Source organism: Anomalospiza imberbis, chromosome 11 (genome assembly GCF_031753505.1).
Source record: "Anomalospiza imberbis isolate Cuckoo-Finch-1a 21T00152 chromosome 11, ASM3175350v1, whole genome shotgun sequence".
Taxonomy (NCBI): domain Eukaryota; kingdom Metazoa; phylum Chordata; class Aves; order Passeriformes; family Viduidae; genus Anomalospiza; species Anomalospiza imberbis.
In genome coordinates, this window is record NC_089691.1 from 15,784,085 (window position 1) to 15,808,172 (window position 24,088).

Below are 24,088 nucleotides of genomic sequence, written 5' to 3' on the forward strand. Positions count from 1 at the left end.
TGGGTTAGTAATAAGCTGATAGTTTTAGCAGTTTCTTAAATCTGGGTGTCACCTGGAGAGTTTTTAGATCTCTTGGACATTTACTTCCAGCTGGAGACCTGGCACTGCACCAGGGTGTAGGTAATGCACACCACCCATCTGTGTGAATGTGCACAGCCTGCCTGACCTGGCCAGTGTGCTGGGGGTCATTCATCCCTTTTTTTTTTGGGGGGGGGGGGGGGAGGAAATCAAACTTTTCCATACTGTAGGATACTGTCCATACTACAACCCTGCAGAAAGCCCTGCCTGTCAATGTTAGGGAGAAGGTAAATGGGTTATAACTGAGCAGAAAGGAACAGAGAAATAAGAGGATAAGGGATTTTTTGTTGTTATATTTTAGAAAAAATCCACAGCTTTACCATGCCTATGGGAGCAAGATGGTTTGAAATATCCTTTCAAGGATATATATTTAAAATCACACGCCAGCTATAAACAAGCTTCACTGCCCTGTGTAGGTCTGTGTCACTTATGCAAAATTCCTGTGTGCATTCAAAACCTGCCTTTTGGCTTTACTGCTTATAGGAGGGAGCTGTGAGGAAATCACTCCTCTCGCATTCAGCATGGGCTCTGTGCCTTTACCTGAAATGTGTGATCTGATTCTCCAGCAGCACCCGGAGCCGCTCCTTGATCTCTTCGAAACGCTCTTTCTCGTCCACGGTCACAGTTCCTATCCCGTCAGGCCTGCAGGAGAAATGCCACAATGACTCAGGCTCCACCTCAGCCCCCTGGGACCTCATCCCACAGCCTTTCCAAAAGGACCCTCACCCACTGTGAGACCTGGGACAGAGGATGCGCCACACCGAGACAGGGGTGGCTGCAGCAGCGCCGCTGCCGAAGTATCAAAAACAAACAAACAAGTATCCTCTCTCACAGTGATAATCTAGATGTGGAGACACACCCCCCCCCCATTTTCATTATTAAAAAAGTTGGGGAAAGCAGATTTCCCTCAAAATACAGGTGTAAGCAGGGAGTGCAATACCAGCTCTCATGTCAGGATTGAGCTGGTTGCTGGCAAAACAGGGACTGAATTTCTCCAGAAAAATTCAGCTGCTAATTTAACACAATTCACAGTATAAAAGAATATCAATGACATATAAATAAACAAATTCTGCACTCCTTCCTAGCTGCTGAATCACCCCATTATAGAGGTTTCTTGAAGTGAACCATCTTCAATATATTCTGCCGAAATATGTCTGAAGAGTGACATGCATTTTGCATTGGAAATGCAATGCCTCTTCAGTAGTTTAATTTTAATTTATAAAAATGAACACATTATGCAATTTATCTCAAATTTTCTCAGACAACTTGATGCCCCTCTATTTGAGGAGTGCACAGGAGTGTGTTGTGAGACACCCAGGTCCTGCTGCCTTGGGGTATTTCTCATCTTTCACAGAGCACAGTGTGCAGACAATCCCTGCTGAGGCTCTTCCTGGGGGCTGGATAATGCCGTGATCCCTGTGCTCTTCCATCCCGCACCTCTGCTGGTGCCAACCTAGGCAATCCTCTCCTTCTCCCCCACACCCACACGGCAAAACCTTCCGTGCAGCAGCATCCCAGGCGAGAGGAGGGAGCGAGCCTGATCCACCCATCCACCAGGCACACAATCATTGGCACCGCTTCCATCGCTGCGGAGCAAAGTCTAAGGATTTGTGTACTCCTGGACAACTCTGCTGGCACAGGCAATCTTTAGGTAATGTAAGACATCTTAAAATTGAACAAATGTTCTTACTTAAAGGCCTCCCCCAGTGTTCAGCTTAAGCTGCATAAATCCGCAGTACTAGACTGGTTTGGCTTTACAAAAGACTTGGCAAGGGATTACAAAGCTTCTAATGAACCTCCTGTCAGGGGTTAATTGGTTGGCTTTATTTTCCTCTTAAAAAATCAAAGGCCCTAAACTTAAAAAGAAAAAAAAAATCTATAAAAAAATTAAAATCTATAAAATCTGTGCAATCACTTCTCCTCGACCTTACATTTAGTAAGCTCTTAATATCATAAATATGAACTCTGATATTCCAACACAGGTGAATAAACCATTAAAACATTTGGGAAGAGGAACTTGCAAACCGTAGATGATATTTACTGCAAAATTTTAAAGCTAAATATACATTAAATAAAACTTGCAGCATGGACACAGAAAAATACTTGAATACCAGGGCATGTATTTAAAGTTAAACAGCATTTAATCAGAATCTTTCTTTGATTATTTGCCAAATTCAGTTGTGTATTAAGGAAAAAAACAGGAAAAAAGATTTAGGCTGAAACTTGGATAAAATGTCTCAGTTGGGGAACACATTTCATAAACAATTTTGGAAGTATGGAACTGGTCTCATTAGTAACTAATTAGTACCAGTTATTTTGAAAAAATGAGCAAGCCACAAAAAACCCAAATTAGATATTGAACAAAAATTAATGTCTTAACATGCTTAATATAATTTATTCCAAAGTTCCATAAAATATTTAATATTCGGATAGAGATGTCCATGCCTTTTGTGATGCTGTGCACCTCACAGTGCCTGGTTTGCTCCCAGGCAGAGAGAGATAATTCAAGGCAGATCACAATAAATGCCATATATTAAGGTGCAGGGTTGAAGCCATCATTTGAGTTTTGGCATTTGGTCCTTGCCCTGTACCCACAACAGCTCAGAGTGTCACTGGGTTAATTGCATCAACATTGACAAATGAGGGAGTAAAAGCTGCCTGCCCCAGCAGTGATTTGCTGTGGGACTGGAAACGGTTTGAAAATTGTGATACCCTTTGCTAGGTCAATAACCTCAACTGGTGAGATGTAATAGCAGGATCTGACAGCTCGGGCTGGGTCACAGCCCTCTCACGTGAACCTCAGCTTCTCACTGTACTCAGAGCACTCTCCATGCAACAACTCGTGGTGGACACCCAACACAGGCTGACCTGACAGCATCAGATGTGTCTTGGCCAGGCAGTGGCAGCTTTGGAAGCATCACTGACCCACACAAAGACAAAAGGTGGGCTCTGGAGAGAAAACCTCTGGCCAGTGTGGCTTTTGCCCAAGTCACAACATCTGAAGGGATGACAACCAAACCCCTATGTCACACACACACACAACGAAAGCTTAATCCTTCGATCTACCCCTTTCTTGTGAGCCAGGACACAAAGCCAGTGGCTCTGGCCACTGGTCCCTCCATGCTGGGGTGAGAGCACAAGCTGCTCTCATGTCTCATGCAAACCTGAGACAATCTACAGGTCAGCTGTAGCCATTTTTGGAGCAGTGTGGATGTCTGGAAGGGCCTGCCAAACGAGAGCCATCACCACAACAAGGACTCCCTTTCTCACCCAGCTGTGGACTATATTGCATCTGACATGATGAGCATCTCTTGAATCTACCTTTCAGATTTTCGGCAAACCATTTTCTCACTGTCCTTCACAAAGTTGACATTTTCGGCAGCATGATAGGAAAGATGTCATGTCGGCTGCTTTTCAAGTTGTTGTCACAGTGGTTAGCACCAGTTCTGTCATCTTTGCTTTCCTCACAATCCCCCATCTTGAGCCATGTCACAAATAATAATACTTCCGATGTTTTTGTCAAATTTCAAATACTATAACCCAGTTGCACATCTTTGGATTTACTAGTTATGTTAATCTTTGTTGCTCATCTTCCCAGAAGCTGAAGCATTAGAAACTCATTAATTAGTGACAAATGCAGGATATAGATAGAACTGGAAAAACACTACCCAAAGCCTTCCACTTAATTTATTAGCTCGATAATTTTGAAACCTAATTAAATATTCAAGTCAAATATACTTTGAAAATATAATCTTTCTGAGGGAACATATTTATTTTCCCTTTTGCAAGAACACAAAGGGTATATAGCTTAGCATCACTGTAATTTAAGATTCACTTCTGTGCTCTAGACAATTTCGGTACATGGATGATGAGGCTGAAAAAATCCCCAGGAGAAGCTCAAGCTGCACAGCTCATTCTGATGCTTATTGGCAATTTTGTTTTCAGCAAAGGTCTCCAGCTCAACTTTGATACTAGCTGTTTGATCTAATGTACAGAAGCATCAACTCCTCCAGGAAGAAGCATCCTCGAAGCTGCAGGAACTGATGTTCTCACACACAATCCACAACCACATCACTATTGCACTGAAGCAGTGATGAGAAGTGAGACGAGAGCAAAAGGGTGGAGCAGAAGTTTTGGATGTACATGGTATACACAAATGCACGAGGGACGAAATGGGTTTGGGTCTATGAATTCAGCTGGAAAAACAACATTAATGTCTTCATCTGTGTGGAGACACAATTACATCCAATTCTCTATAGCTTCCGCTCACGGGTACTTGAGGTGTACGGCAGAAGTTGTGGGCAGAGAGGGAAGCAGAAGGGCAAAAGAGGCAAGAAAAATAACTAACGAGATTTTTAATTATAAGTAAACAAGTTTCAGATCACTCCTTCTGCTGCAGATTCACTGTGTTGGCTCTAAACTAGTAAATTCCCACAGTAAATATTTCATATGAAAAGTTTTAAATGCCACTTTCCTAATCCCCCCATGTTTTTAAGTTTTAAACCACAAAAACAACAACATCAACAAAGCAGGTGGTGAAATTAAAAAAAAAAGGTTGCAATTTAAACAGCAAAAATGATAGTCCTTGTTTAGCTTAGATGGTTTGTGCAAATTCTGGGGTTAATTATAAATTATAATTAGGACCTGTGATCCTAAGGCCACTGCTTTATTCTACAAGTCCCGCCTCCCCCCATGCCCTTTTCTAATTATACCCGGTGCCCCCAGGGCTAGTTATGCTGCTAAAACAAATATATCAAAATGATTTTTTAACAAAGACTAATATATGAAGCAATAGCATGCATTTGTATGCAATTATAAATATACAGTATAGCTGCAGCGCGTTAATCTCTTTGACATAAGCCTCTATGAAATACCACGTCGGCTTCTAAATGAAAAGACATATCATCTTTTACACCTTTTATGTTTAACTTGTCTACACTTTTTTTTTTTACTGGGGAAAATATTGGTTACACGTAGCAAACAGATCTTTGCACGCACTGTGAGCCCTGGCATGCAGAGCCAAGGGAAAAAAAACAATGTCAAAAACTGATGCAAATAATTTGATTTTTTAAGTAACAACTCAAATATAAAACACGTGCTGCCTTCAGCTCCCTTGCTGGTTGCCAGGTGCAGCACATATGAGCTATACAGTAAACATCGATGATTAGTGCCTTGGACGGCATGTGTCAGGAGAGGCTTTCGCAGGATCCCTCGCAGCAGGAGTTGCCTGCGCAGTCCCACCGGTTGCACGAGGACGGGCTCTGGGGATGTGGGCAGGATCACGGCTGCCTCTCACATCTCCCCCAGCAGACCAGACCTGAAAGAGTCCACCTGCATACGGCCCTAGGAAAAAAGTGTATTCAGCAAACATCGATTTTCCCCAACTCCCCTTTCTTCTGGGGACTCACACCGTGTGGGAAATGTCGGTGAGGAGCCTTTTGTTCCCCCCAGCGCTCCTGGGCTGCCCCAGCCACCCGTGAGGTGCTGCCGAGCATGGGAACCATTCAATCTCCCAACTCCTGCCTTCCTTTCACTCGGGCTCTCCTCCACGCTGCAGCGCCGAGCCAAGTCACAGCTCATTGATTCTCATGTGCGATCCGCACCCCTGACGCACTGCGCCGGCACTGGATGGTTTCTGAGCCCTGCCACCCTACACCCATTGTGATGAATCCTGTCAGCCTCTTGCGCTGAGCCGGTGACCTGCTGGTGGCTGGCAACCCAGCCCTTCAGCACAGGCAGCGCATCCCATCCGACAGACAGTGGGAGCACCTGCTGTGTCACCACGGGCTGATCGCAGCGCTGGATGGGACACGGAGCTGGCGCTTCACGACAGGCTAGGGCATCACACCCTGCCAGACTGAACCTGCCTCACTGCAGCCAGGGCAAGGCATCTGAATGAGAAACCCAACACAGAGCTCTAGGGGAGCACATGAAGATATCATGATAAAGTGTATTTACTGCTTAAGGGACAAAAATAATCCTGTCTTTCTTTTGTTTCAACTAGCTGTGTGGAAATCTTTATGTGAAACAGACCAGATATGTAATTACAATACAATGGAGAAAATTGCAGGTATGTCACATAGAGTTTTCAATTCCTGAAACTTTATGACAATAGCATATTTCTGCTCGGTTTACAGTTGTAAAAACAGTAATGAAAGCTAATTGTAACATTAGTTAACAAAACTGCTTTTTCTTGAAAACAAATTTGAGGGTATAAAATACAGTTTACATAAGAAAGGGAAGTCACTAATATACCAAATTAATTAACAGAGGGACTTGTAGCTGCTTGAACCCTAGGTAAATAGACACTGAACGACTTGCAGAAGATGATGGTATTTGGTTGTTGTTAGACTGGAGGGAATTCAGTCCAGCATCCTGATTTTGATAAGCTCAGTCTGCTAATATTGAGCATGCAAATGATCAATATTGAAGTCTGATTTTTAAAAGTTTTGCATTAACAAGCACAAAAAGAGTTTTTCATGGTGCTAACTTTAAAATTTAAAAATAATGCTATTCTCTGCATAAATAAAAAAAATGCACAAGTGAAACTAAGGCCATTCCTGAAAGGCACTTCTTTGCAAGGGACAGAAGCCACTGCTCAAGATTTAAGCACTAACTTTAGACCTAGAAAAGCTGAGCTCAACTTTCTGTTCCACAATACTTCTCCCATGTGCAGACAGGAAGCGGTGAGGCTCCTCTAACACATCACTTCTCTGTGTGTCAAACAACGCTGGCAGTACCGCCACAGCCCTCCAACATGAGGACAGTGAAAACAGGGAGAGAGAAGGCAGGGAAAGATCTTGGTGGCCATGTAAACCCTTTCATAATTTTATTCCAAATCACAATGTCTTTTCAAAACCATTCCTGCTCTTGCCTTTGCTAGCTCTCTGGAGGACTACTGATAAAGAAAAGCAACATAGTGGTGGCACCAAAAGCAAAGAGACATCAATAAACATACAAGGTGTTGTTGGATGTCTGGATAATTCTGTACCTTTACTACCTGTCACCTATGTAAATACATCAGAAATAACGTTTTTTCATAATGATAGGTCTTTGCAAAAGGCATCCTCTGATACCAAGTGGACAAAACTCCATTATCAACTAATGAGAGACCACAACAATTAAAAAGCACTGAATTCCTCAGTCTCAGTGAAAAGCAAGTACCTAAGGACAGTAAACCATGTGGATATTGTTCTTGCTAGTCCCTGTTTTCCTCACACCCTGCACTTGCATAGTCAGATGTCTCAGGAGGTGAAACTCAGGGCAAGTAATTTACATTTAACTCCATTTCTACTTGTGAAAAAGATGAAATTAAAAATTATGTGGGCTGTCATGCAAATAGCAGTGATTTACAGCCTTAGTATGGAGAGATGTCAGGGGTCTGAACAAGATACATGAGCCCAAAATGAGAGGGGAGACCAAACTCTGACATGTAAAGCAACAGGGCTCCAAACAGTCCACAAAATCCCATTTTGACCACTTCACCTGCTACAGCTGCAGGGCCAGCCCCAAGCTGGAGCTGCATTTCCACCAGCAGCCTTCCTGCTCCCGTCCTGGCTGCGGCACGGCAGCGCTGCCGAGGCGGGGGCCGGACGGGCGAGGAGGCATCATCCCCACACTGACACCTGTCATCCTGTCAGCCTTGACCTTCAGGCTGTCCTCAGCATCCACAGCCTGCCTGCACTTCCCGCTGACTGCGAGCGACTGTTGTCTCGCTGCCTGACCTTATGCAAACACGATGCAAACAGACAGCCCACCTCAGCTCCATCACTGTCTGCTGCTAATACAGGAGATTGATAGCCACATGAAATTATCTCCCTGCTCGACCTTCATTACTGGGTGGCATATTCTGTCTGACAGCCAACTTCATCCTGGGGAAAGCTAAACCACCCATTCAGAGGTTTTTACTGTCTAAAAGTGAAGGAACTCTTTTTTATGAAGAAAATCAACACTTTTTCAGATTTGGTGGAAAAAGAAGCCTTTGTTAAACACAAAAATGTCTTGTAACTCAGTCTTTCCCAGACCACTGCGCATCCCAACAATAATGTAATACATGGCCACTCCAAGATTTTCTGTTGGGTGCTGTGCCAGGTCCTGGGCAGGCGGGCCACCTTGACAACTCTTACACGGAAAGTTTCTGCCATGAGCTGTAAGTTTCCTGGGGAGAGCAGGGCCAGTCATAAGGCAATGAGCAATGCATGGACACACGGGTGGGAGGGAGGGACAGAGCTAAAGTGAGCACGGCTTTACACACATCGCAGCTGCCAGTAAGGACTGCACGGGTAAATACTGGCTTTCCATCGCTCTCTGCCAGACAGCTCAAAAATGCACGATGCATGTGGCCTCAACAGCTCTCTGAAAAGAAATCGTGACTCTTCCAATCAGATATTCACATTGCTTAGAGTAGACACGAAAGATAAGCAGTCGCGTTTTTCTCTGAGACCTCCTGTGGTCCCTTTCTGTGACCTTCTGGTAGCAAAAGCCAGACGCTGCACCCCGCAGACTCCATAGCAAACTGCTGGGTGTTAAGCAGAGCCTGCCCTTGGTGGGAACGTGCAATGCTGCAGCCTTGCAGCTCCCACACAGAGCCTCCTGCAATCCCCAGGCAACAGAGAGACAGCACAGACCAAGAAGGAACATGAACCTTCAGCTTTCGGATGTGAAGTCAACTGTCAGCTAAAGACAACTAAGTCATAGCAAGACACCTCATTCCTTTCTTGTAATATTTTAAATGAGTGACTGGAATAGCCCATCCAGGGCCAAATTGCCCTCTGGCAGTGCCCAACAGGCCCTCATACAGCACAGCAGCCACACACATCCCTGGACAGCTGTACAGCGTGGGACTGGCTTGAAAGCATGACGTTTTCCTGAGCCCACAACTCTCCAGCCCCATGGAGAAGCAATGGGAGGTTGTCACCTTGGCCCATACCATCAGATACCTCCTGCCACCAACCCTGATGAAGAGAAAGCTTCAGCCCTGGCTGTGCAGAGGTACATGGAGTAGCTGTGATGAACATCCCACCCCCTCTCTGTTAGATGGGCTTTGAGCCAAGTCCTGTTCCCAAACCAGCTGTCAGCTGGGATGAGTCCTGCCTAGGACAAAGGGCAATGGGGCAGCCACTTTCACTGGCTGGTCCCATCCCCTAAACACCATGTGAGCCATCTTCTAAACATACACCTAAAAGCCTAAGTCTCTGATCCCCTGTGGGACTTGGGTGCCCAAATACTATCCAGCTCCCAGGAGAGCATATGACCCGAATGCTGGAGTCAGGTCTCTCTGAGCCGTGGGGGTGCAACTGCCCAGTGTGCTCAGTGACTGAGGAGCCCTCTGCAACACACTCTTGCGCACTGCACACTTTCACTTACCTTTTTGGCTCTGGATTCGGCTGGGTTTTGGGCTCCTTCTTTTTTTTGGACTCCTTTTTGGAATCCTTTTTTGTCTCCGTTTCAGCAGCAGAGGCTTTGCCCCCCTCACCGTCTGCACTTGGCTGTGACCCACCAAGTAATTCTGCCATGAGTTGGCTTGGGGGAATGATTGAAATGTGGGGGGCAAGGCCGGCAGCAAAAGCGAAAGAAATAAGAAGAAAGCATGAAAAACCTCAAAATAAAACAAAAGGAAATTAAGCTGAAAGGAAACAACTGAAATCATATAACAATTGGCAAAGAAAGAACGAACGAGCAATGGAAAGTCAGAACTAAAAAAGAAACTAAGGAAGAAAAACTTGGTTTCCATGACAAGATGTATGAAAGTAACTGCAAAAGCAAGCAACAGCCTTGCAATGTGAAACCTGGGCAATGCATGTCGTAATTCAGGGTGGTATTTACCAGAGGTATACTAAAACACCTAATTATTTTATAGCATTCCTTTCTCAGCAACATATGTAAGATACAAAGTGATATCTCAAAGCATAGAATATAAATTAACAGGAAAAAAAGCAGAAAAAGAAGCTGCAATAGATGCTACAGCTGTCAACAAAATAAATGGAGAGGGGGGGAAAAACACAGTTCCATTTCTTCCCATCAAAGGTTTGTCACATTTGAGAGAAAGGAACTGTCTTCTTCTGAAACTGAAATTGCTTTGTAACAGAGTAAGATAAAATTTCCAGTTATGTCTAAGCAATTTCTGAACTGAGGTCACGTGGGCTTTAAATAAGACATGGGTGCCCAAGGGCTTAAAGCCCTTCTGAGCACTGAAGTTTGATACTGCTGAAAATTTCACCACTACAACTTGTCAGATCCTCTTGCACAGCAATTAAATCAGCACGGTGTATCATTCACTTCTATTTATTCAACCCGTGACAGTCACAGGGACTGCAACTGTATCTAGTTCAGAACTGCATCTTAGCAAGTGCCTGGGCAAGTAAGTTAAAAACCTTCATTTCTGGATCCTCTATGTGCATTTTTACTGCTTACATTAAACAAGCAATGAAACAAACAAACAAACCGACTATGCCACTAGAAGTGCTGCTGCCAAACATCCACTGTGAAAACAAATTGGGGACTGTTGTGCATTATCCAGGGAAACCTGTATTTGACAAAGTCATCTCTTGTAGGCAGGGCACTGCTAGCCAAGAATTCCTTACCTGTTGCCATGAACATGTGATGCACAAAAGGCAAAGCTGTAGTGAAGTAAGGTGGGGTCAATCATAGCTCCGTTTTCTGCGCGCTCTAGCAAATCTCTGAGGTAGCAGAGATGTCTGTGACAGCCTCTCACTCCATTACGTGCACAATACTCATCTAGCACAAAGACCTGGCCAGGACTAAACCAGCCCTGTTTAGAAATAAAGAGACTTGATTTTAAATATAAGTTATTAAATACAAAGGCTATCAGATTTGGAGGTGTAGTGGTCAACTGTTCTAATAAAAAGAAATACAAACCTAAGGCTACATTAAGGAAAAAGGAGAGAGGTCACTCAATCAATACAGTCTGCACATCATTACTCAAACACAGCATATACTCAGTGCAACCGTTAAAAATGTATTATGCTACCATTAAAGGGAAATGTCATTTAAAATGAAAAGTTAGGCCAGTTCATGTCAGTGCCTAGCGAAAAAAATACAAAGGAAAAAAAAGACACCTTTAAGAGATGACAAGGTTTGGTTATTTAAACAGTGTGAAACAGTAGTCTCATTCTGGGGATGGGATTGTACATTTGGCCGGGAGCAGGAAGATTGATCTGGGGGAAGAGGACAGAGGATTACACTGAAAAATTACTTCTCTTGCATCTGACAGGTAGGAACATCCTGCAAGATGGAGAAAGGCAATTCTGCAGTATCAGAAAGGGACATTTCCCGTTGTCCTCACTGCGTGCTGCTGGCAACACGCTCTGACATCGCCCAACTCCTTGGCACCGAAACAAGGGGAGCTCTGCTCAAAAGCAGGGTTTCTTTACACATCCAGGAACCTCAGACCACTTCTTTGTATCAGCCTGAGGGGCTGGTGACACAAGGCTTGTGGTGCAACGTCCGGACTCCCAAAGGACGACACCCTTCCCTGCAAGGGGATGGCTCTGGTGAAGGTCCTGGGACAGCCAAAGTGGAGCGTGCCTCTGCCTTCAGGAGAGGGGCTAACGAGAACAAGAATAATCTCATAGATTGCTTTTCAAAACGCTGCAAAATCGTCAATATTTACATGGAAATTTGGGTGCTAAACAATTGCTAAGACGCAGCTCTGGAATGCATCAAGCTGCAAAATCTTTCATCGTTTAATTGAAAAGTTCCTGCAGCGGGCGGGAGAGTAGTTGAGGCAGAGCACTGCCCCTATAGGCAACTTCTTTGCCACCCCATCTGTTACCCCAAATGCTACATCTTAGAAACAACACTGCTGTGAAAGATTAAAATATATTTTCTACCACTCAGATGACACCAAATCTTTTCTAGATGCCAAAATAGCTGCTTTGAAAAGAGTTGAAGAAATATCAATTAAGAGCTCAAAGACATAGAGAAGGATTTGCTCATCCTTATTGGGCCAACTCCAAAACAGATTGAGAAAAGAATTAAAATAATGAGGGGAAAATGATAGATATAGGGAGTAGCTACAGTGCTGGGATCACTAGAAGTGCACATTTCAAAATGAAGACACAGAACAATGCAGATGGGACAGCACTCTGGAAGGCTATTTTTTGGGAGGGGTATATTTGCCTTCACCACTTTTGATGGTATTTTTGTCTGCTTTTTGGTTGGTGGTATTATGCTTGATTCTGGAGTTCTTTATGTTGTCTGTTTGTTACATCCTTAGACCATCTCTCGTCTCTCTTTGCAAAAGTCTTTGGTGATCAGGCATGGTAAAAATATGGAAATGCCATGATTGCTCTGCTTTTGGATATAGGGGTGGAAGTGCAGCTGAAATTGTTACATTCACCTAGTACAAAGAAAGAACTCATTTCTCCCTATGGGGTGAAACCTTGGCTCTACTGACAGTGATGGGAAGGCTGGCACTGATTTTACTGGAGTCTGAGGCAAAGGAAGCAGAGGCTGAACCCAGCGATCTGGAGCATGCCACATTGCTCCCCTGAACTGGGGTCTGTGATGTGCTGGTTCTCAGGAGAACAGAAGGGATGATGGTAAACATCCATAATCGCTGCCATGGTGCCATGAGGGGAAGCATGAGCAGAGATCAGAGGTTCAGTGATGAGCCCCAGACCTCATGAGAGCTCAGGCAGCAGATCCAGAGCCCCAGGAGGACCAGGAGGTCTGCCCTTGCATGGCAAAGGTAGGAAATAAAACACTTGCTGCAGAATGGGGATCCATTGGAGCAAGTAAATGCTACTCCCCACAGCCCTAGAAAAAATCCCCAAGGTTTGATGAAAAGCAGTATTCAAACAGGTCCCCAACATCTTCAGGCAGATCCTGGCTCTTGATGAAGATTTAGCTGGCAAACGCAGCTGACAGTGATGACACATGGGGTGTCTGTCCCCAGTGCAGATAGGTGCAGCTCAGTGTGGCCTCACAGATTGTCTCCAATGACATGAAGAAACCTGGAGGGGACAATGGAGGTAGGGCACAGAGCACAAGGAGCTCCACTGTGTTCAACAAGCTGAAATGCTCTGATAAGGACCCATGTCCCAGGCACCAGCAGGGAATGCCAGGGGAGCTTTGGAGTTGGGAAAAGCAAGGCTTGGTCAGAGCTGGTGACACATAGGCCAGTTGTCTATAGGCAAATGCAACTTCTGAGAAAACCAGAGGTTTTGAGGGAAATTACACATTTCAGTAGCTGATTTTTCCCATTTATCATAGGAAATCTAAGACAATTTAATCTTGGTGGCCTGCTTCATGGATCTCTTAACCTGATTCCCTCACATCATCTCAGTTAGGCTGGGTAGCCTGAAGACTGTCCCATGGTATGTGTTGTGCTGTATAATGCAAATTATACAAATGCTGACACATCATGGGCAATACAGCTCCAGCAGAGAGATGGCTGTGTGAGCTGGATGCTGGCAGTGGATGGGGAAGTCTTGGGAAGAGTTGGAGGGCAGTTTCAGAAACAACACACATGTCCAAGTGAAAAGAATGAAGACCCACACGTGTGGGGTCCATACTAAGCTGGAACAGCTGAATTGTCTTCTCAAAAGTCCAGGAAATCCTCTGAGTGTGTTATCAATTTGTGGATGATGGGCAAGACCCCTCTGCAAGCGCTGCAGAAAGTGTTCTTCCCCCTCCCCAGCACAGAGCTCTCTGCCAGTAAACATCACTTCTGCCATGGCTGGGATGAGTCAGCCAGGCTGTTTGTTTTCCTAGGGATGCCTGGCTCAGCCCGTGGCTGGGCTCACAATAGTGTTGTTTAACCTGGTTCCACAGAAAGGAAGCAATGCTGAGTTATCCTCTGTTCCAGGGTAAGTCTTCCCTGGCACCTCCATGCCCATGTTCGAAAACAACAAGAGGTGTGATGAGGCAAAACTCTGTGGGACCTTGCATGGAATGTCCTGTAGGGAGTAAGAATTGCCTAGTGGCACACAGTGCACAGAGCAGGCTTACCACGGGCTCACAGCTCCTCCAGCCAACTCAGCACAGTGCTATCACCAACATTCCAAAGACACAGCAAGAATAGTGGGAGCTCTTTGCAGTTTTTGAGGACAGTCTGTTTTTACACCATAATCAGGACAAAAACATGGCAAAGTAAGTCAAGAAGCACGTGAAACCAAGCACAGGTGAACACAGGCCATTATTCTGTTCCTTACAACACTGCAATGGGTGATTTGAAAGAAGATGGTTAACTGGTGATGCTCCACTCTGAAGAGGATGAGTCTTGGTGCTGAGGGGAGCTCCACCGCTCTGGTAGCTTCTAGCAAGGGCCTAAACATCTCCATAACAAGCAGAAGTGCAGCTGGTGGGTTTCTTGAAGAAAAACATTGTTAATCATTTTCAGTGATGGCCTCTCACCTCTCCATGAGTTTAATTCAACGGCCACAGCTTTCTCACCAGGCCCAAGACTGCACAGAGACAAACCAGCAGCAAGCCAACCTCTCAGACATGCATGGATGGGGATGATCTTCCTAGGGTCAGCCATGCGTGGGGAGCAGAAGCTGCATGCCAAAGTCACTGCCTGCCAGAGCAAGGACCTTGATGGAACCAGTGAGGAACCTGCTGCAGGTCTGACAATGCTCCCACCAAGCTTACTTGTACCCCTTGGGTACCTGCAGGTAAAGTGCAGCCTTCCCCCACCCCATCCTTACCTCAGGGGATGTCCACAACTGTTCCTCCTATCCTGCCTCTCCTCAGGAAGATGACAACTCATTACTGCTAGTGGCATTTACTGGACCTCAGTCCTTCAGAGGAGATTGGCCCTTGTATGTGGTACAAGGAGCAGGACAGTGAGAGGAGCACCATGGTGGAGGGGGACATGGAGGGCAGGATATGAGACCAACAGCCTCCTTGCCAACTGCTCAGCTGTGTTCCCAGGCTGCTGCTTTTAACAGCAAAGCACTCAGGAGCTCCAGGGACTGCACAGCTGGCAAAGGCTCTTGGCACAGTGTGGTCTTTCTGCTGAAGGAGCCCACCATGATACCCCAGTGTGCCACCCTGTGCAACAGTAGGAGGGCAGCAGGTCAGAATCTGTCCCATGCCATGTTCAGGACATGCCCTGTGTTTCAGGATGCTCTAGAAAGGATTCATCCTGTTGTTTTATCAAAAACTAAGAGCCTCGTCATCCTCCTCACTGAAACTGCTAAAAATTAATTGCTCAGGTTGTATTGTTATTGGTTATTTGTTATCTAAGCTCTTATAGTACATAAAAGCCCCCAAGCACTGCATCCCAGCCAAAGGCTATAAGCTGTCCTGGAACATCTCAGTACCACTGTCCTACAGTGGGCAAAGAGCTGCAACTGCTGCTCATGGGAGTAGTCAGGATGGGCATGCAACTATGTGAGCATGGACAGACTGCAGCAGCACTGCAGTTATCCACACAGTCCCGTCTGTTACCTGCTTGGGACCCCTGCTCATAAAGAGACACAAAGCTGGGCCACAGTTATTCCTGGTGGGACTCCATTGACATGGGAGGTGGTACCAGTCAGTCATCTTTTCCCTGTTCTTTCATCCAGAACACTCTGGAAGGCAGTGCAGGAGGCTGCAAAACACTGCTCTCTACTTCACATTCCCACACTGGAGTTTCTCTTTGCAGGAAGAAACATTTTAAACATTGCAAACAGAAATAATAAAAGACAGTGCAACTGGAGAAGAACAGCAGTCAGTTCACTGCAGGCAGCCTCTCAAAAGAAAATACTTCTGGGCCAAATTCAAATCTGGTGTAAACAGAAGTCAATCTTCCAGCAACAGGGGGATTAGCCCCCAGTCGCACTAGCTTTGACTTGGCTGCTTGATGTTTATATCACTAGAGACCAAAGAATATACTTGCCAGACAAGAATAGGAATCATTAAGTCTGTGGTCCAAAGTGAGGCGCTGAACCATCTCAAAGAGTGAAGCGTGGTCAAAGTTACAGGGATTGGAAGAGATAAATTCATCCATGCCATGCTTTTGAGCTCTATCTGCATCTGTTCATTTATACATATAGAGAAAGACACCATTTAGAGAGATATAAGACATTTTAGTTGACAAATATAACAGAAAAAAATATACAGTATGAAGCATGAAAGCCAAGTATCTCCTCTTCCCTCCATTGCTATTAAGTTTTCTCTTTGCAGGCTATACAGTACACTTCACCTCCCATTGTCAACTTGCATCAGTTATGGACTATATTATTGTATCTAGGCAAAAGATTTTAGAATTAACATCTTGTCAACTGCTCATTATAGTGCATTTATTCTGTACTTAAAACCAGAACACAAACGTACGAATTCACTCTGCATCTTACAACAGGCTATGAGTTAACAGAATTTTGGCTCACATAAGTAAATTAGCTCCTATTTAGATAGTTGTGGTTAATTGTAATAGATTCTGCCATTCTAATGAAGTTACAGCTTTTTTCCTCTACATTTACTAGGTTTTCTAGGTATCACACCAGTTACGTTGTTCTTTCTCCAAATGCCAATGTTTGTCTTCCCCACGGCAATTTTTTTCCTAACAGCAACTTTAAATGCTACCTCACTGAAATAAAAAGATGCTCTTTTAAGCATTGCTAAGAAGTTAAATTGATATGTAGTTTGTTGTCACAGAGGCAGTAACCCGACAGTGCGTCGGAGCTGCCAGTCATCCCGATGGAGAGACTGAATTTCCTCTGCCTAGATTACAAGCTGCCATTTTTGGGTGAATTAACAGCCTCAACGTATTCACACTTCTCTGCTTTGGGTGACGTTTATGGGCACTAACTCCTAGGGGCTAATTAATTAATCTCAACATGGTTAACTAAACTACACCGAATTCAGCAGTTGAAATGAAGCCTCCACGCCAGCCTGGGTGCGGCCAGCCAGGACCCTGCTGGGAGCAGGTTTTGTTCTAGCAGCCGCTGGGGAATTAAAGGACACCTTTCACTTGGTTTTGTCTGTGCTCAGCTTCCTACTATATGGGTTCTTGCCAAATCCTCGACAAAGAAAATAGGATTTAAATCCTTCCCCTGTTTATAGCCTCCTAGGGGAACTGGGTGGCCTTGAAACAATGTGGCTGAAAGGACACAAAAATGCAGTTTGCCGCAGCAGGAGTATATGGTAACTGTATTTGTTTTAAAACAAAATCCCTCTTTACCAGGAAAAAAACCCAAAAATCCTTAATTAAAAAGAAAAAAAAAAGTTTTAAATGAGAGTGAGAATGTTCTCTTATATATGTTTTTCTATTCAATATTTAGCTGTGAAGGATGGCATGTCTTTCCAAATACCTCATTTGTGACAGTGCTCTCACATAGTAATGATCACTGGTAGCAATCTTTACATTTTCTGTATAGTCTGTCATTATCTATATACAAACTGTATAAATAACATCACTCACTGGAAAGAAATCAGACAAATTGAAACATGTAACATTTCAATTAGCTGCTAGCAATACTTAATTCAGCTGTAGCTGGCGATTTTCCTCACTATAACCCTACTGAATAAACACTGATGTTTTTCCTACAGAGGATTAATTTTTCAGGATCTGCTCCCCTGTATGTGCAGGGGTCCTGCTGACCCTTAACCCTGCCTCCCTCCCAGGACCCAAACCCCTCCCTCTCCCTCTGCCGTGCATTCAGCACCAGGACAGAAGCAGCTGCCGATGGTGCTGAGTGAAGTGGCAGCACAAGGGCTGGCCCAGGGGATGGGAACAACCTCCCTGGGGAGCACGTCACCTCCATGGCACCTCTGCAGCATCCCTGGGCATGGGATGTGGAGCCCACCCAGCCCTGTGGCCTGCAGCACAGACTGGCTCCTGTCTGTTTTGACAGCTTTCTGCCCCATTGTCTCTGTCCCTTTGGGCCAAGATAGATTTGATTGCATTCACTCCCAAAGAGTTCGGCTGTGCTGTTTTCCTTCCATCCCCAGTGCCTGGAAAATGTTTTAACAGCTATTATCAGACTATTTTTAATGGCTTGCTGCTCTGCCCGGCTCCTCGGAGTTGACTGCAAGCTGACAAATTGGCTGGAGGCCTTCATTTGCCAGTTTTGCTCAGAGATTTTATTACTTTTCAATTAGGAGCCCTGATACACTGTCAATCCTCCTGCTCAGCCAACGAGGCTCTGAGAGCCGAGTAAATCAGCTGGAAATTGGAAGAGTCCTCTAGCCCTTTAGCTGGTGAACCTTTCTGAGCATATGTGCTAGAAAGCATGTTTGAAATGAGTATTTTTTATTCCAGACTAATAAGCTTTTTCCCATATTACATTCTCTAAGCAAGGTGGGCACAGAGTAGACCTTCAGCTGGTGGGAACTGACTGAAGCGCTGCTGGCTTCCACAGAGCTGAGGGTCTGGCTGGGCTTTTTACAATCTCCCTGCCCAAGGCAGGGGCACAGACAGTTCCCTGATAAGCGTGAGAACAGACACAGTGATTAAATGTCCTTCACAACTGGCCATAATCAGGGGCAATTTGACTTTCATTAGACACTTTGAAGCCACATCTTCCATTGGGTGCCTGCTCGAAAGCCCATTTGTCCCAAATCTCTCCTCATCAGAACAACCACATGAAGAGAGAGACATCAGACATGGCACTGTGTGAGCTCAAGTGACCAGAAAAGCATTATGCACATGACTTCTGCTCAGTCAGTGATTTAAAATGTGGATTGCTGCCATGGGAAGGAGGATGAGCAGCTGCAGCTCTCCCTGCATAGCCCAGCACCACAATTCTTGCATTGCCAAATCATTTTGCACCAGCAGAGATGCAGGGCCAGGTGGGTGCACATCACCCACCCAGGGGATACAGCTGTTGTGATGGGAACTGGAGATGTCTGTGGAGAACGGTAATACAAATGTGTATTTCTTTTAAATGGAATATCAGCTCTGTGCCAGATGCTTCACTGGGCCAAAATTCTTAAAAAAAATAAGGAGCAGGTTAAAGAAGTCAATCCTATACTAAACTCACCTTCCCTTAATTATTCCAAATAAACATCCCACACACCTTGCAATTTATTTTTGCATTTTGATTTTTCCAATGGGCTCACTTTTAAAAATGAAATTCATGAATCAGATTATACCAAAAACATTAAACTTCATAGGCAACACAAAAAGAAAACATCTAAATCTATTATTACCCTGCTTCAGACAAATACCTGCAATTTACAAAAATGCCAACATCTGCATATGAAATAAGTTTTATGTATAATCCACCTTCTTTCAAAATGGCCTATACAGTTTGAATGCGATTTTAAAGTACAAAACGAGAATGGCTAATATTCACACCCAAACTGTACAGCCAATTTTTAAGTACTTTAAATTAATTGTTTCAGTCAAATACAGCTGCTTTTTTGACCCTGCTCTGTTATTCTAGCTAAAAAGGAAGGAAAAACCAAAGAAAGAAAGTTATATGATGCTCCAGTAATTTGCAATCCCTTCCCAAGGTGCCGTGCCAAGCTCGCTGGTATTTCTTTGTTTGGGGTCCCAGCTGAAATGCTGCTGCAGGCCCACAGAAGTTATCTTACATATTTAGACAAGCTGCACACAACTGCAGCTGAAAGGTGTTCGATGGTGGTCTCAGGAGGGAGGCTGCCAGTGGAGGGACTTTGCCAGCACAGGCTCCACAAACCTTTCTTCTGCAAAACTGCAGACTCTGGCATTTTATATAACATTTGCTCCCCTGCATTGCTGCCTTTTTTAATACTGCTGGGTTTATTTTGTCCATTTTTATCCAGTTTGCATTTTGTGCTGACTCCATTAACTAGACCCCTGTCCTACACACCCTCCCTACATGTGTTTGAAATCAGAATCTTAAAAATCTGCCAGTGTCAGGAACACAAAGATTTCAACAGTAACAAGAATCATGAAAACCAAAGGACTGTCCCACTGTTTAGTTCTCTGAGGGCAATATTTCTCTTTATATATCTGTTATTTAAAAAGGAAGAGACAAACCAGTCAAATCTCTCATTCTTTTTTTTTCCCTTAAATGTATTTCCCTGCTTTCTGCATTTCTTTTGCTCCAGCAATAATTTTGGCAGATTTTGCTTTGAGAGCAGTGAAGTTAATAGCGGGGGACAAGCTCCATAAAAGAATTCTTGTTATAAAAGGCTTTAGGTAGCCATTTTATTGTAAGAATTTCTTACTCCAGATTTGTTTCTATTCATTAATGAGTGACTTTGTTTTAGCACCAAAGGCAACTAAAAATCTAGTAAATTTTACAACACATTTCCCTCTCGCAAGAAAATAAAAATCCACCAAACAAACAAAAACCCAAACAACTGTAAATTAAAAGGTGACTTTGTATCTTACTCATCTGGAAAATGTGTGCTTGTCATATCTGCTTGACATTACAAGAATGAAGATGTGGTTTGGACAGTAACAAACAATGACACTAGTCAACCTCATCAGGAGACATGAAATAAAGGAATGACAATGATTGATGGCAGCTATTCATTTACAGATATTTCTAGAAAAGTCTTTGCTGGCCGGGCTGGGCAAAGTGAGAGAACTTTTCCAGCCTGGCCAGCAATGCACCACGGCAGGCAGCTCATGGAGTGCCCAGTGCAACCCACTGCCTGCCCGGAGGGGCAGCGGGGTCCCCTCCTGCTCACGGACACGTTTGGGCTCTGACTTGTTAAAGAAATACCCAAGGAAGTGCCTGAAAACTCCATTTTGTGGAGCAAGAGACTTCACTAGCAAATACTGATGTTCTGGAGGGGGAAACACTAAGTCCCCGTACCTGGATTAAAATGCCAGGTGGATTGAGAGTGAGCTGCTGGCAGTGCTAGCTGTGACTTGCCACGTCCCCTCCTCACTGGGTACTGTGGCATTGCTACCTCTGAGAAGTGATGTGTGTGTGCTCAGGGCTCTGCAAACCTCCTCCCCAAACCTCCTCCCTGCGAGGAGCTGCGGCCGCTGCAGGAGCCTCAATTTGCCTCTCAGCTGCAGAGCCAAGAGCTCTTTCTTCTCCCCTTCATATTATTGCATGTTAGAAGACAGTTTCAAATATAATGGGCTGTTTATTCCTGTGGCTTATGCCTTTTTCCTCGCTGCAAACAAGTTCTTTTCTGCTTCAGTTAGAATTTTAATAAATTGTTATGAATGCTCATGTAAATCACCAGACACACTAGGCACTGAATTGCAATCTAAGTTGTCTAAAGATTGGTAGTTAGATGAATAAGAATTTGTAGTATGCTCTTATATAATTCCTTGTGTGGCAAGTTAAAAACACAGTTTTAGAACAGCTATTTATAATGTAAAACATTGTTTCTCAGCATCTTTATAACTATTTAAAAATATTTTGAATTGGATGGCTGCAGAAACCTGTGAATTTGTATTTCATAAGTTAGAGTTCCAGGCTTCTTAAAGCATGTGGAAGAGATTTACAGACTAGTTTTAAATTCGTGCAGGTTATGTGAGACTGATTTAACATTTTAATTCTGCATTCCTGCAATGAAGCATCTGCAAGTTGACAATACAGAAGACACAGCAGCGTTCTCATGATATCTTTAACTATCTAAAAAAGTAAAGCAATTAAAGCACAAAACTAATAATCTAATAAGATAGCGATGCATTGTAGTGCAAATACATGTAATGTTGCCAAACCCAGGTTCATTCATTCATTCATTCATTCACTCTTTCTTTCTTTCTTTCAAAGTGGCAAAAATCTGTATTTCACTGAAATTAAACTTTTGTGCGTTCGTGGTTTTTTTTTTTTTTGTTTTGTTTTGTTTTTGGTTTTTTTTTTCCAGTAAAGTCTGATAAGAATTCTCTTTGGAAATCCAACCATTTAGAAAACAAAATAAAGAAAGAAAAAAGAAAGTGTCTGCTGAGAAGGAATTCTGCCTGCTACCCAGGGGTATATTTGTACACATACGCACATACTCACACACAGGAAAAAAGAAGAAAAAAGAAATAAAAGGAGGAGGAAGGAAAAAAAGGATTCTTGTTGATGGCCAAGAGGGATGACACCGCCTGTTCCTTCTCATAATTGCATTCAGATACTCCAGATACATATTTGCCAGCTCTCATGACCCACTGATGCTATTCCCTCCTAAGGAAAGCAGGCACTCACCAGATATTACAGAAGATTTTAACACCAATAAAGGATTTGTGCTGGGTGTGTTTAGGACTGAACAAACTAAGGAGAAGCTCTCTTACAGCACAGGTTTGGGCTTTTATCTTTTGCAAAGTAGGTATACCAGTGGGAAAAAGTAAAATAGCAATTCCCCTGGCTTATTCTTTGACTAGCATGGCTTTGATTGGTGACTGAGACCCATGCTAAAACAATAATTTATGATAACTTGGGGGAAATGAAAAATGTATTTAAGTGGGAGCAGGCCAGCATCTCCAAACACAGGGTGACCCAGAGAGCTGCCACTTGCTGCTGAAATCATTCCCTGCCAAGTTAACGGGAGAGGAACTCATCAAACCTCGATGATTCAGGGCTTTTTTCACAGAGCATGTGTGGAGGGGTTTCTGGGGGCCTCCTCTGGAGTTCTGCACCTTCTCTGGGTCTCTTGGGATCTCCTGCCCTACCTTTCTATGCTTTGAGGGGTCCATGGTTAGCCCTGCACTCTGGTGCGCTGCACCAAGCTAATCATCGGCACGGAGAGAAAGGATATTGTCAGAGTGCAAAATGATCTGTTTTCAGGCAGGAAGCAGTCAACTAGATGTAATTTCCATGAAACAAAAGAAGGCATTATTTACAGTTTTATTGTGATGTTAATTACTATTTACATCTTGGAATGAAAAATAGAAATGTTAATGATTGGCTTTACTAAGAGGATCACTTGATGCCAATGTGAAAGCCAGGGAGAGAAGGCAATTATGCAAACATCACATGCATCCCAATTTCAGTATGGAAACTTACATTTCAAATCTCAATTCAGGAAAATAACATGGAAAGTTTGTACTACAAAATCTAAACATGAGAAAGATTTAAGAGAAAAAAAAAAGCACATTGCATATGTCAGATAATCTAGTCTGATTATCTGAGCTGTGCTAGCTACAGGGAAGCACTTACCCTTGAGTCCAGCTAGAAGTTAGCAGGGTAAGAAGGAACAAACCAGAATAACATAAAGACTAGCAACAAGGCTCAGGAAAGCAGACAGGAGCCCTAACCTAGCAGCTAAATATTTGGGTTCAAGCAAAGAATGAAAAATAAACTTAAAGAAAATCAAACCAACCAAAAAGAAAACCACTATAGCTGAAAATTTCTCAAGCAGCTCAATAAACCTCGCTACTTTTTATGGGGGAACAAATAATCACAAATTCTCAAAACAACCAACTCATTGTATATGGTGTGATTAACAGTTATTAAATATAAACAGACATTAAAAACTAAATATAACCACAAATGATACGTAAAACAAGTACAGACCAATCTTTTATGTTGAAAAAAAGGGCTTCAAGAAAAAAAAAGAGAATGTTGAGCACGTTTGGGAATTTTTTTTGATACATCACTAACACAGAACAAAGATTGGTGCTTTCAGACAAGTGACCACTTTTATGAAGCTTAAATATTGCCAAAAGGTGTAATATGTATTGGCAGCATTATTGACTATAATACTGTGAATGATTTCAACAGTAAACAAGAACAGTTTGGGGTTTTTTTCTTTTATAATGCGAACATTGGAGAAAAGCACAGCTTTGTGTAAATGGAGTTTTTCTTTGAAATTGTAGCAAAACAAAAAAAGCAAAACTTTGCACTCTAACAGGTATTGTTCACCCACGTAAAAGGAATTTTAAGTCATACAAAAATTAATGAATAGCAGGATCTATTTTTTCAGTACTTAAATTGCAAATAAAATAAACTCCACCCTGGTTTGGAGCTGTCTGCTTACTTCTAAGTCAAGTGCTGCCATCGAACTGTAGATGAGAATTTGAGTGCTGCTCAACCTTTATATTTACTGAGTCAAAAGTGATGGGAGCCAAATGGAATTTACTATTTCTCCCAAGTTTCCCAAACAGCAAGATATGTGCTTCCCAAGTTTCTGTGCAACAGACAGCTCCATGCCAGGCACGGAGGGCTGGATTTTCTGT

At 43.5% G+C, this 24,088-nt stretch overlaps 1 protein-coding gene across 24 annotated transcripts in view; it reads right to left on the reverse strand.

Moving 5' to 3' along the window:
* The window catches only part of CADPS (calcium dependent secretion activator), a 207,016-nt gene that overhangs the window by 69,779 nt on the left and 113,149 nt on the right, over nt 1-24,088 (reverse strand). For 15 of the 24 annotated variants that reach the window (XM_068202133.1, XM_068202138.1, XM_068202130.1 and 12 more), the window contains exons 12-15: nt 23,070-23,081; nt 15,929-16,065; nt 10,662-10,849; nt 619-720 (exon numbers count right to left, since the gene is read on the reverse strand). In XM_068202133.1, coding sequence (XP_068058234.1) covers nt 619-720; nt 10,662-10,849; nt 15,929-16,065; nt 23,070-23,081 — 439 coding nt within the window. The remainder of the gene's footprint in view (nt 1-618; nt 721-10,661; nt 10,850-15,928; nt 16,066-23,069; nt 23,082-24,088) is intronic. The other 9 variants (XM_068202137.1, XM_068202141.1, XM_068202120.1 and 6 more) reach the window with 1 other exon arrangement.